At 34.5% G+C, this 14,850-nt stretch overlaps 1 protein-coding gene across 1 annotated transcript in view; it reads right to left on the bottom strand.

Annotated features, from left to right (window-relative positions):
• The window catches only part of BBS9 (Bardet-Biedl syndrome 9), a 445,423-nt gene that overhangs the window by 226,822 nt on the left and 203,751 nt on the right, over positions 1-14,850 (bottom strand). Inside the window, exon 16 of the mRNA XM_029925279.1 lies at positions 6,329-6,469. Coding sequence (XP_029781139.1) covers positions 6,329-6,469 — 141 coding nt within the window. The remainder of the gene's footprint in view (positions 1-6,328; positions 6,470-14,850) is intronic.

Consider the following 14,850-nt stretch of genomic DNA (forward strand, 5'->3'; position numbering starts at 1 on the left):
AAGTTGCTTTTACAACACCAAAGACTTAATCATCCATTTTCTATATAAAAAGTAGTTACTTTTTTGCATGGACCTCAAGTATACTGTAGTATAGAGGTGGAATTTAAGGAAAGGTATTAAGCAGGCTGTGTTGTAGCCTATGAACAAGTAATATATTGTATCATTTATCTTGAATGTATCATAGATAAGTTGCTATATAATGATTGCCACTTCAGATAGCTGTGAAATTAGGTGATTAACTAGTTGTTACTTAACCTTCTAATTTCTGTATAAGTCTAATTACATGAAACAGAAGTTGGTGTTTTGGTTTTTTACTTTGCTTTTCTGTTTTGAGTGTCATTGCAACTACTGTATTGTAAATGATGGAAAATAATTGCATATGTTAAAAAAATATGAAACTTTATGAAGTAAAAAAATAAATAAAATTTTTAAATTAAAAAAAAAAGAAGATGTGGTATAAATATACAGTGGAATACTACTCTGTGATGAAAAGGAATGAAACCTTGCCATTTGCAATAATGTGGATGGAACTAGAGTGTATTATGCTAGTGAAATAAGTCAGTCAGAGAAAGACAGATACCATACATTTTCATTCATAAGTAGAATTTGAGGAACTTAACAGAGGACCATGGAAGAAGCCAAGGGAAAAATAAGTTACAAACAGAGAGGGAAGCAAACCATAAGAGACTCATAAATACAAAGAACAAACTGAGGTTTAACTGGAGAGAGGGAGGGCTGGGAGGGGCATGGAAAATGGATGATGGGCATTGAAGAAGGCACTTGTTAGGATGAGCACTGGGTGCTGTATGTAAATGATGAATCACAGGAATCTACTCCGAAAGCCACGACTATACTGTATACACTGTAATCAGCTAACTTGACAATAAGTTATCACAAAAGTAAGATTTAAAAATTAAAAAAGCAGAAAATATACTCTAGCTGTGTTTGAGAATTAAAGAATATATTTAAATGTACCAGAAAAAAAAAGTAAATCTTTTATAATCTTAAAATAGAGGCCATTCTAAGCACAAAAACAAACCTGAAACTATAAAGAAAGCAACTAATAAAATTAAATCTTAAATTTTACTATGTAAAAATATAAGCCTTATATGTTATGGATGTAAATAGTTAATAAAAATGTAAAAATGTCTATGCTAATAATTTCAAAATGCAAATTTAAAAAAGAAATGTCATTTTTCAACGATGCCAAAATTTTCCAATAATCCAGCTACTACCCTTAGTATGAACCCTGATGTTGGGCACATAACGTGATATAATTATTCTGGAAGGAAGGTTGGCATTTAAATAGAGTTTTCAAATGTACATACTCTTGAACTCAGTCATTTGTCTTCAAGGAATTTCTCTAAAGAGTAAAGAGAAGTACAAAAAAACCCCAACTATATGCATGGTACCTACAAACAAGGGAATATTATGTAATCATTGAAGTATAAATTTACTGACAAGGAAAGATAGCCATATATTCTAGTAGCAAAAAGACTGTTATAATGGTGTGCTATTTGTTATTACATTTAAGTAAAATTTTTGTGTAAAATTACTGATATAATGGCATACACCGAATGTCACCTAATTTAACATCTATTTCCTCCTTTCCCTCCATCCATCTGTATTAGTTTTCAGCCTCCTTTACAGCTAGAAGAAGCTATGTGACACAATTACGGCTATTGAGACTTAAGTAGAAATTTCCTAAGAACATTACAGAAACATACCTTTCCAATAAAAGTTACAGTCATTGCTACAGCTATCTCTTCCCCCACCTCCGGCCTTGTAATCCATTATGATGACTGAATCTGAAGTAGCTTATTGCCTTGAACAAGCCAACACATTAGAAAAGGCACAATGCAAAGAAAGAAAAAAGCTGGGTCTCTGATAACATTCATAATCCACTAGACCAGCTTCCACTGCCCACTTGTGGACCTCACGTTTTATAAGAGAAAATACATGTATATGTATATGTATGTGTATCTTTAGTGCTTAAATAACATTTAGCCAAAAGCACCACAGATATTTATTTATACATACGTATATTAATAGATAGCCATTAAGCACACTGAAGCTTTAATTCTATTTAATTTATTTTTTTAATTACATCCCAGTTAGTTAACATATAATACAATAATATTTCAGGAGTAGATTCCTTAATGACCCTTACCTATTTAGCCCATACCCCCTTCCCACAATCCCTCCAAAACCCTCTGTTTGTTCTCCATACTTAAAAGTCCCTCACGTTTTTGTCTCCCTCCCTGTTTTTATATTATTTTTGCTTCCCTTCCCTTATGTTCATCTGTTTTGTATCCCAAAGTCCTCATATGAGTTAAGTCATATGATAGTTGTCTTTCTCTAACTGACTAATTTCACTTACCATAATACCCTCTAGTTCCATCTACGTAATTGCAAAGGACAAGTTTTCATTCTTTTTGATTGACAAGTAATACTCCATTGTAGATATATACCACATCTTCTTTACCCATTCATCCACCAACAGACATCTGCGCTCTTTCTCTACTTAGACTATTGTTGATAGTGCTGCTATAAACATTGGGGTGCATTTGCCCCTTCAAAACAGCATACCTGTATCCCTTGGATAAATACCTAGGAGTGCAATTGCTGGGTTGTAGGGTAGTTCTATTTTTAATTTTTTGAGGAATCTCCATACTGCTTTCCAGAGTGGCTGCACCAGTTTGTATTCCCACCAGCAGTGCAAAAGGGTTCCTCTTTTTCCGCACGCTCGCCAACATCTGCTGTTGCAGAGTTGTTAATGTTAGCCATTCTGACAGGTGTGAGGTGGTATCTCGTTGGGGTTTTGATTTGTACTTCCTGGATGATGAGGGACATTGAGCATCATTTCATGTGTCTGTTGGCCACCTGTGTGTCCTCTTTGGAAAAGTGTCTGTTCATGTCTTTTGTCCATTTCTTCACTGGATTATTTTTTGACTGTTGAGTTTCAGAAGCTCTTTATACATTTTGGATAATAACCCTTTATTTGATATGTCATTTGCAAATATCTTCTCCCATTCCGTCAGTTGCCTTTTAGTTTTGCTGACTATTTCGTTCACTGTGCAGCAGCTTTTTATTTTGATGAGGTCCCAATAGTTCATTTTTGCTTTTGTTTCCCTTGCTTCCAGAGATGTGTTTTTTAAGAAGTTGCTGCAGCCAAAGTCAAAGAGGTTCTTGCATGTTTTCTCCTCAAGGATTTTGATGGCTTCCTGTCTTACATGTAGTTCTTTCATCTATTTTGAGTTTATTTTTGTATCTGGTGTAAGAAAGTGGTCCAGGTTCATTTTTCTGCATGTCACTGTCCAGTTTTCCCAGCACCACTTGCTGAAGAAACTGTCTTTATTCCATTGAGTATTCTTTCCTGTTTTGCAAAAGATTAATTAGCCATACATTTGTGGGTCCATTTCTGGGCTCTCTATTCTGTTCCATGATCTGAGTGTGTGTTCTTCTGCCAGTACCATACCGTCTTGATGATTACAGCTTTGTAATACAGCTTGAAGTCCAGATTATGATGTCTCCTACTTTGGTTTTCTTTTTCAAGATTGCTTTGGCTATTTGGCATCTTTTCTAATTCCATACAAATTTTAGGATTGTTTGTTCTAGCTCTGTGAAGAATTCTGGTGTTATTTTGATAGGGATTGCACTGAATATGTAAATTGCTTTTTAATAATATTTGTTCTTCTTATCCATGACCATGGAATATTTTCCATTATTTTTTGTGTCTTCTTCAATTTCTTTCATAAGCTTTCTACAGTTTTCAGTGTACAGATTTTTCACCTTTTTGGTTAGATTTATTCCTAGGTATTTTATGGGGTTTGGTAGAATTATAAACGGGATCGATTCCTTAATTTCTCTTTCTGTTGCTTCATTGTTGGTGTATAGGAATGCAATACATTTCTGTGCATTGATTTTAAGCATATTAAAGCTTTTTATAATTATAATATTCTCTAAAGTCAAGGAATTGGGATACTACTAGATACCTCCATTCAAGTACTGTTGATAGGGTTAACTGATAGGGCTCTTTAGTCAGTTTGACATTATATTTCAAAAGTTTCAAAACTGTTCTTATCCTTTGTTTGAATCTATAATTCCACTTTTAGGTATTCATCAAAAAAATAATAATAAATTTTGAGAAGTACTGCTACAATATATTTATAATATTAATAAGCTGAAAACATCATGCGTATCAAAAATATAGTGAGGGCCAAATGATTTTAGAGTATGGACTTATGATAGATTATTATGCCATCCTTAAAATCATATAATAAAAATATCTAGTTATGTAGAAAAATACTTCACAGGAGTATACAAAATAAAATCCTTTGAGGTTAATTAAATACCTAGTAAAGACATTTTCATAAAGATTAGGGAAATATAGGGAAACATAAGTAGACATGGATGGATGACAGAATTACCAGTAATTTTTGTTTTCTTCTTTTTAATTGTCCACTTCTAAATTTCACATTTTTTATAATCAGAAAAATTAAGGTTATTTTAAATATACCTATATTGGTTCAAACAAAGAACTGAAATAAACAAGTAGAGATTTAGATTAAAATTAGTTTTATTTCTTCTATATGAAACTCAATTTTGTTTATTTCAGTTTAAAAAACAAATTCTCAATTACAACTCTATCTGACACCAACATATAAAAGTCTTATATACCAAGAGTGAAAAGCATTCTCAAGAAGTAAAAAGTGAAAAAGTACCAAGATACTTATTTTAAATAATTACAGGATTTCATCATGTCCAATATGAACACACATCCAAGAACTCCAAAAGAGAACATGCTATATCAAATACATTGGATCTTGGGTGAAATTTTTAAGTTTGTCATTGAATTCCATTTCTAAAGTGACAAAGAAGCAAATATGTGCTGATAAGCCTAAGATAACCTGTGACACAAAAACAATTGAGCCCCAAATCAGGAGGAAAATGGATGAGTTATCTAAGTTTTCCTTAGTTCTTCCTGTCTCATTCCTATCTTACAGAGATTACCTCTCCGGTTAAAAAACATCCACTTTTACTTAATCTCTGTGAGTTTTCATCCATCTGCAAAAAAGATCACCTACTCAGAAGCCAAGGTCTTAAACATTTTTCAAATTCAGTATGCAACATGTAATTTCCAACTATATTCCCAGGACAGTATAGGAGACTCAAAGAACTAATACATTTGTATTAAGTGTTGTAAGGACAGTGACTCTTCCTGCTTTTTCTATAACCCAAAATATGTTATAGGAAAATTGACTAAGAAGAAAGAGAAAGGTAAAGAAAAAAGAAAGAAACCAAATAGTTCACAACTATTTGCTAACAACGTGTATGTATATATATATATATATCCAAACTCAATTCAAACTGAAGAACAGATTAATTGTAATAAAAAATATTTAATTTGGAGATTTTTCATTGATTAGATATAAATAAAGCTTTTTAAACACTTCAAATTAATGAAAAATAAATTTTAAGCACTTTAAGTAGTTAATAACACAAAAGTTGACTTACCATAAATTTCTAAACCTTGTGGAAAATACTCTTTGTATTCTAAATCCTATCGCTAATGCAAAGGTGAGGATGCATATTGTAGTCAACAGTGCCAATCTTTAATGACGGATTTTAAAAGGTTGATTTAACTCCCAGAATTTTTTTTTTAATTCCACTCCATTACCAGGAAAGCTAATAGATGCTACACATTAGAAACTCTGGTTACTAAAGATATTTTGCCCAATCAACACCTCTCTCTTTTCTAAGCTACTCAGAAAGAAATATTGACACCTGGAGAAAGTCACACCTTCACATATTACCCTGAATTCACTGTGATATTCAAGCTTTATATACGGAGCCCTTTCTAAAGGTTCAGAGCCAGAGAATGAACAATTGTCTCTTCCAACTGCTAGAGAAAGCAAAACCACAAAGAGCATCTACTTATGGGATTACTTTTGGGGCATAAGAATATACTTTTAAAAGGTACATAGCCAAAAACCCACGATAAAGATGAATAATAAATATTTACATTCCAAGCCAAAAAATTCCACAGTCTAAAAAGAAATATTTGATGTTTTCATTTCTGAATACTGAAAGCTAAATAATGATTATAATAATTTTAATCAAACTTAAAAGGTATACCTTATTACCTTGTTGATATAAGCTATTTGCCTTTGAACAGGCAAACAAGAGAGAAAAATCCTTGAGGCATTTTTATATTCTGACTTAACAATTATCTGATAATTACCCCATCATTACCTGTTGATGAAGGATTCCATTCTGAATTCTTAACATTTCTGATGGTACAGACATGTTACTTCAAAAGTCCTACCTGGAAAGAGACTGAGAAGACTGACTGGAGATTTGTTGGTATCAATAGTTAGTTTGTGGCTTGCAGTTTTTGAAGGCTGACCTGGTAGACAGATTAGTTTCAGGGGAAGTCTAAATTTACATTGGATAACCCGAGGAATGCCTGAAATAAAAGAGAGAAATGTAGATTCATACATTTGACAGATAATTTGACCAAAAAATTTTGTATTTCTGAAAGTTTGAGTAGCAATATATATCTTTGTTTAAAAGTTTACTGCCTATTTTGTTTAGCATAACTGAAAAACTACAAAGTTTTATCGTAATTCATATTTTTATTTTGTTGTCAAAAAGTTCAGGCAAAAATAAAATGCTAAAAAATAGCATAGGCATATCTTAAATATCTTAAAAAGCATCACAGTTGAACACTATATACAAAACAGTATGCATAGTTTTATATTCAATTACTGAACTGTATTTAAACTAAGAACTTCAAAGCTCTAGCCTCAATTCAAGGCTGTCAGCTGAAATGAGCAAATACAAATGTGAAATTTGTATCAGGAAGAGTTATATGACCTTATCTAGTACTTTCTCTACCACCAAATTTTTTTAATCTTTAGCTTTTTAGCTTATTGAAAATTCAGATTACAACTTAAAATCTACAATAAATTATAAGCATTAAAGTAGAATTTGCTCTACTAAAGTTCTACTGAAGTTCATTTTACACATTAACATTAAGAAATATTACTTTCATATGAATTAAATTTCTTCTCAATCCATTTAACTTGACATATCACTGTTAAGTGACATGTTGAAAGTTTTTTAAGTTTTTTTATTTATTTTAAGAAGGAAAGAGAGAGGGAGGGGAGGGGTGGAAAGAGAGAATCCCAAGCAGGCCCCATGCTGTCATCACAATGCAGGGCTAGACCCCACAAACTGTAAGCTCATGACCTGAGCAGAGATTAAGAGTCAGATGCTTAACTGACTGAGCCACTCAGAGCCCCCATTTTGAAAATATTTCATTGTCTTTCAAATGAATTTTTTCAGTACATTTATAGGCATATTGAAATAGCTGAGTAAATAATAATGGAGACTTTTCTGTCAGAATTAAAAGTTTTTAAGATCATTCAATATTTTTACAGAGAATAAAACTGAAAACAAAGCAAGTTAGACTCTACTTATAAATCTATAAATCTATAAATTCAACAACTTTGGTTTTCTCTCCTTTTATTCCAGGAATTCTACCTTTGACTAGATAAGATAAAAAGTAATATACAGAAACCTCAGTGTATTGCTGTAGAAAAAGGAAAAACTTAAAATGTTCTACTCTACTTGATGTACCCACACACTTATTCCTTTATTTCTTCATAGTAGAGTGAGTGAGCAGATTAAAAATAGAAAAAGCAGAAGGAGTTAAAGTTTGGGGACATGATCCCAAAGCGAGATTCCTAGAATTAGCAATATATTCAGTTAATGCCAATTGGAGCCATGGGGTTTACCCAACATCCAACCTGGGAGACACTTTCCAGCCCTACTTATTAACTAAGACAGTAAGAGATCATCAACAATGGCAGGCATATTGATATACGAGGTCAATTAAATACTTTTTCAGAGCATGTGAAGCATATTTGTGATTCTCTTCAACATAATCTATTATCCATTAAATTTTACATAGCTCATTTTTTGCTCATAACCAACAGATGTTAAATTCACTCACTTCTCCTGGTCCTAGATGCAAATTATAACTAGTGCCTCTTCAGAAAAGTCCCAAGGCATTATATCCTGATATTCTGTGAGGTTTTAGAGGCATGTGTATTTGTACTTTACAATGATGAAATGTTTTGACTCAAAATATTATGGTAACATGATCTAAGCTACTGCTCAAACCACAACTATCAATATCACCATAAAAAATCTTGCAAAGCATTATTTTTTCCAACTTCATATATTCCATATATCCCCAAATTATAGAAATATACCTACTAATGTTTCCTCTACAATATATAAATTACAGTCTCAATTAATAGATGCAGCCTGGAAAGAACAGGAAATGAACCTGTTTCCATTTCCTTCATTTTTAACAAATACAGTTATAGAAAAAAATCCTTCCTCTGTTGATAATTCTGCACATGGATGAAGAGAAGCTACTTTCTATATACTTTCAATCAAAGTCTGAGCTAACTGTTGAAACAAAACACGGCTGTTAATGTTCTAAAACTATCCTGCTAAAACTGTGGCTCTCCTTCACTTGGATCAAATACATACTTGAATTTGCTTGAATTTGTGGTTAAAAAAATTTAATCATGATCAACAACACTGGCCTTATGTTACTGAGTCTATATATTGAAGATCATTACCCTAAATCTCCAAATACCCAGAACTATATATATGTTTTCAGAAATTGAAACAAATGGATTGTAAGCACTAATGAATCCAGGAAGGGACATACATTATAACTCAATTCACAACTCAGGTCAGTTAATGACAATATCACACAAGAGAGCAATGGTCTGCAGTTGCTAAGATTTGTAGAAACCCTCCAGAATTTCTTTTCTCTCCAGGAATTGTAAACCTGTTTCATAGGACATTTGGAAAACATTATTTTGAAAAATGATGACACTCATACTTAATAAAATAATTATGGCTATTTTTTAAATGCTGGCAGCCTGAAAAGTTTTACCAAGGGGGATAAAAAAAAGAATATGAAATCCTTTAGAAACCAATTTAAAGAAACCATATCTTTCAAAAGAGAAATTACAATGCCAGTATTTTACATTACTTCCCATCAAATTAAAACCCTAGTCTTTTAAAATACAACCTCCAGTATTTAGACATGGGGTTTATAAGAGGTGCATTTCAATTGAGACTTACATTTTCTTGAGAAACCTGAGATGTAAATTTGAAAACCGATTTACTCTTCAGGCTGTGAGTGAATCTAAGAACCTGAAGCCAGAGACACAGAGAGGTATGTGTGAGTGCATGTATGTGTGTGCCTATAATAAGGAAAGAAAGATTACATGTATTTAAAGACCTTCAAATTTGCTCACAAAATAGCTTTCAAAAATAGTTTTCAACTTAGTTGAAAGAGTCTAACTGGTCCTAAATTTGCCTACTATCACTGATACTTTCTCTATGTAATTGGCAAAACAGTCTCTGAATCTGGCTTATTCAACTCTCTGAGTGTTATGCTGAGAGAAAAGAAAAATTTGGTCATTTATAATACTCAAATATTGGCCTACTTGTTCATGAGACTGACTTTGTTCTTCAGTTTTTTACCAAATATAATCACCTCTCCTTCAGACATTTCCCTCTCTAGCCTAACACAGGAAGTGGATAGTCGCAACTATACTGGTACAATTAATCACAAAATAGTTTAATACTTGGAGAGAAAATTTACATCAAAACCACTCTTGACAGAACAATTTCTCCAGGAAGAGAATTCTAATTACACCTGGCACACCCAACAGCCCAGTATCACTGTCAAGAGGGAAGCCAAAATGTGCTTTGGGGAAAAAAAGGGGGGGGGGTGGAAAGAGCACATATATCAGTGTAGAATAACTATATATATTACACATCTATATTATGTCTTCAGAACTCTTTCCAGGGGCCTGCTAGAGTCATTTCATATTGAAAACAAGGAACCCCAAAGCAGTAGCAATGTCTGGAAGCCAGAACTTCCTTGATCCCTTCCTGTTATGTCTGGCTAGGTGGTGTGCCCCATCCGCAGTCATGTTTTACACTGCCCATGTCATGTAACTTTAATGCAGACATAATGGAGACTAACTCTTATGGGACAACATAAAATCTCATTTGCTTCTCTTTTTCCACATGTAAAAGCAGAACTGCTTATCTGCAAAGACCCTGAACAGATCAGACCAATAAAATGGACCAGTCTTTGAAATTTGAAGCCTGTGTGTAAGTTAAGATCTAAGTGGCAACATATTATTCAATCTGACCAACCATGTGAAGCTGGATATTTCAACCCCTTAATTTTAAAATATTTCATAAGAGATTATTAGCTTTGTATTGAAATACTAAAATTTCCATATATTATAATTTTTTCTCATGATTGGGCTGAATTTACAGTAAGAGGGAGTAAATTCCCTTGAACAACAACCTTTACTAACATTTTTTAAAGTTAAAATAAATCATTTAAATAATAATATGGTATTTTGCAAAAGTGAGTATAAATCTCACCAGCTGGATACAATATTGCCAAGTAAAATGTAAATATTTGTTATTAATAATAGATTGCTTTTAATAACCCAAATTCTATTTTAACAAGCATACTTCATGTTAATAAGCTAAACACTTACTTCTAGTAAAATATTTCTCGTATAAATATATTTTCAGGTTGTTGGTATTACCAAAACTGTGTGAGTATATTACTGCCATTATATTTTAAGTATTTTATTTATTTATTACTGATTAATATTGTTATCTAATACTTATTTTAAGATATATGATAAACAAAGATAAACCACTGAGATAATCAAAGTAGAATATACTTTTAGAGTGCCTGTCATCTACCCTGATACTGCACAATTGAAAGATGAGTACTTAATTCTGCTCTTAAAGAATCCAAAATCTTAGGGAAACCTAAGGAAATTCATTAATGAATTAACAAAATTCATATTATGATAGGTATTACATCAGAGTCATAAACAAAGGATTTGGGGAAAAGAAAATAGGTAACAATCAACATTGAATTGACCCAGGAAAGTTTACGGGGTCATAACCTTGATGACACAGTCCCACAAATTCTAAACAAGGTAAGAAATAAGCCCACAGTAGGGCACCTGGGTGGCTCAGTCAGTTAAGCATCAGCTCGTTCCAATTAGACCACCATGAATACTTACTCTGTGGGCTCCTTCCTTCCTCATTCCCTTTCTTTCCTTTCTTTTCTTTTCTTTTTTCTTTTTCTTTTTGTTCTTTCTTTCTTTCTGGGCCCCTTCCTTCCTCACTCCCTTTAATTTTTTCCTTCTTTCATTCATTCTTTCTTTCATTCTTTCTGGTCCACTTCCTTCCTCCCTTTCTTTCTCTCTCTCTCTCTCTCTCTCTCTCTCTCTCTCTCTCTCTCTTTCTTTCTTTCTGAGAAAGAGTATGTGAATGAGGGTAGGGACAGAGGAAGAGAGAGAATCTTAAGCAGACTCCATGCTCAGTGGAGCCTGACACAGGGCTCTGTCTCAGAACCCTGATATCCTGACTTGTGCCGAAATCAAGAATGGGATGCTTAACTGACCAAGCCACCCAAGCACCCATGTGGGCTTGCTCCTTCCTTCTTTCCTTCCTTCCTTCCTTCCTTCCTTCCTTCCTTCCTTCCTAATTTGCCTTAATGTTTATGAGAGAGAGAGAGAGAGAGAGAGAGAGAGAGAATAAGAGAGAGAGGAAGAGAGAGAATGAATGAGGGAGCAGGAGAGGGGCTGAGAGAGGGAGACACAGAATCTGAAGCAGGCTCCAGGTTCTGAGCTGTCAACACAGGGCTGTACACGAGGCTTAACTCACAAACTGTGAGATCATGACCTGAGCTAAAACCAATATTCAGACTCTTAACCAACTGAGCCACCCAGGTGCCCCTGAATCATTTTAATGCAATATTATCATTTCTTGACCAAGTCTTTGCTTTCCAATCCAGCAATATAGGATAAGTTCTCTTATTTTCCCTTCTCCAGACCTGGAAACAGCCTTTTCCTAAGAACCTTGATGCCTTTTACTAGAGATGGTACCCAGATCTTAAGACCCGTGTAACAGATGTGCTCATTGCAAATGAGCTAAAACCTAAATAGCTCTCTGACCCATCTCCACTGCCTCTACTCAACTCCAATGCAAAAACCTCCAGCAGATCTTTTGGGGGGGGATGGGGTTGTTGTTTTTTATTTATAGTTCATTGTCAGGTTGGTTTCCATATAACACCCAGTGCTCTTCCCCACAAGTACCCTCCTCCATGACCATTACCCCCTTTCCCTTTCCCCCTCCCCCTTCAGCCCTCAGTTTGTTTTCAGTATTCAAGAGTCTCTCATGATTTGCCTCCCTTCCTCTCCCTCTTTTTCCCCCTTCCCCTCCCCATGGTCCTCTGTTAAGTTTCTCCTGTTAGACTTACGAGTGAAAACATATGGTATCTGTCCTTCTCTGCCTGACTTAGCATGACACCCTCGAGGTCCATCCACATTGCTACAAATGGCCAGATTTCATTCTTTCTCATTGCCATGTAGTATTCCATTATATATATAAATGACATCTTCTTGATTCATTCATCTCTTCATGGACATTTAGGCTCTTTCCATGATTTGGCTCTTGTTGAAAGTGCTGCTATGAACATTGGGGAAAATGTGCCCCTATGCATCAGCACTTCTGTATCCCATGGGTAAATCCCTAGCAGTGCTATTGCTGGGTCATAGGGAAGTTCTATCGATAGTTTTTTGAGGAACCTCCATACTGTTTTCCAGAGTGGCTGCACCAGTTTATATTGCCACCAACAGTGTAGGAGGTTGCCCGTTTCTCCACACCCTTGCCAGCATCTATAGTCTCTTGACTTGTTCATTTTAGCCACTCTGACCAGTGTGAGGTGGTATCTTAGTGTGGTTTTGATTTGTATTTCCCTGATGATGAGTGATGTTGAGCATCGTTTCATGTGCCTGTAGGCCATCTGGATGTCCTCTTTGGAGAAGGGTCTATTCATGTCTTCTGCCCATTTCTTTACTGGATTATTCGTTTTTTGGGTATGGAGTTTGGTGAGTTCCTTATAGATTTTGGATACTAGTCCTTAATCTGATATGTCATTTGCCACTATCTTTTCCCATTCCCTCAGTTTCCAGTTTTCTTGATTGTTTCCTTTGTAGTGCAGACACTTTTTATCTTGATGAGGTCCCAAGAGTTCAGTTTTGCTCTTGATTCCCTTGCCTTTGAGGATGTGTTGAGTAGGAAATTGCTGTGGCTGAGGTCAGGGAGGCTATTTCCTGCTTTCTTCTCTAGGGTTTTGATAGTTTCCTATCTCACATTCAGGTCCTTCATCCATTTTGAGTTTATTTTTGTGTATGGTGTAAGAAAGTGGTCTAGTTTCATTCTTCTGCATGTTGCTGTCCAGTTTTCCCAGCACCACCTGTTAAAGAGGCTGTCTTTTTTCCATTGGATACTCTTTCCTGCTTTGTCAAAGATTAATTGGCCATACACTTGTGGGTCCAGTTCTGGGTTCTCTATTTTATTCCATTGGTCTATGTGTCTGTTTTTGTGCCAATACCATACTCTCTTGATGATGACAGCTTTGTAGTAGAGGCTAAAGTCTGGGATTGTGATGCCTCCTGTTTTGGTTTTCTTCTTCAATATTATTTTGGCTATTCAGGGGTTTTTGTGGTTCCATAAGAATTTTAGGATATTTTGTTCTAGCTTTGAGAAGAATGTTGGTGCAATTTTGATTGGGATTGCATTGAATGTGTAGATTGCTTTGGGTAATAATGACATTTTAACAATGTTTATTCTTCCGATCCATGAGCATGGAATGTTTTTCCATTTCTTGGTGTCTTCTTCAGTTTCTTTCATTAGTTTTCTATAGTTTTCATCATACAGGCCCTTTACATATTTGATTAGGTTTATTCCTAGGTATTTTATGAATTTTCATGCAATAGTAAATGGGATCAGTTTCTTGATTTCTGTTTCTGTTGCTTCATTTTTGGTGTATAAAAATGCAACCAATTTCTGTACATTGATTTTGTACCCTGTGACTTTGCTGAATTCATGGATCAGTTCTAGAAGTCTTCTGGTAGAGTAGGGTGGGTTTTCCATGTAGAGTATCATGTCATCTGTGAAACATAAAAGTTTGACTTCATCTTTGCCAATTCTGATGCCTTTTATTTCCTTTTTTTTTTTTCTGATTGCTGATGCTAGGAGTTCCAGCACTATGTTAAACAACAGTGGTGAGAGTGCACATCCTTGTCATGTTCCTGATCTTGGGGAAAGCTCTGTTTTTCCCCATTGTGGATGATATTAGCTGTGGGCTTTTCATAAATGGCTTTTATGATGTTTCAGTAAATTCCTTCCATCCTGACTTTTTCAAGGGTTTTTCCAGCTGACTTCTGACAGGCTATTTGACTTCCCTTCAACTAGTGCTTCACACTGCAGTCAGAGTGATTTTTTCATAATTCAAATTTATTCCTGTCATGCCCAGAGCAAAAGCACATCCATGCACTTCATAACATACTTAAAACCATTGAGTGGCTGACCTTTGGTCACAGAATAAACACCAAAGTCACTAGTATGACCAAGAAGACCCCATATGGCCTATCCTTCCCCCATACCCTCATTAATTTTTGACAATTTTACCCCAGCTCTCAATCAATTTTTTAAAAAAGATAGAAAGAAAATGAAAACAATTAGAATTCAGTGACGAACACCTTTTTTCTTATTCTTTTTTTCTTTTAAAGTAAAATAAGATAGCAGAGCATATAAGTAAACCACCAATAACTTACAGAAATAAGTAGTTAATGATACTTCATATTTTTTTATTACCAAAAAAAATCACAGAGCTTCATTCTTTCTCATGACTCTGAAACA

This window comes from Suricata suricatta, chromosome 2 (genome assembly GCF_006229205.1).
Source record: "Suricata suricatta isolate VVHF042 chromosome 2, meerkat_22Aug2017_6uvM2_HiC, whole genome shotgun sequence".
Classification (NCBI taxonomy): Eukaryota; Metazoa; Chordata; class Mammalia; order Carnivora; family Herpestidae; genus Suricata; species Suricata suricatta.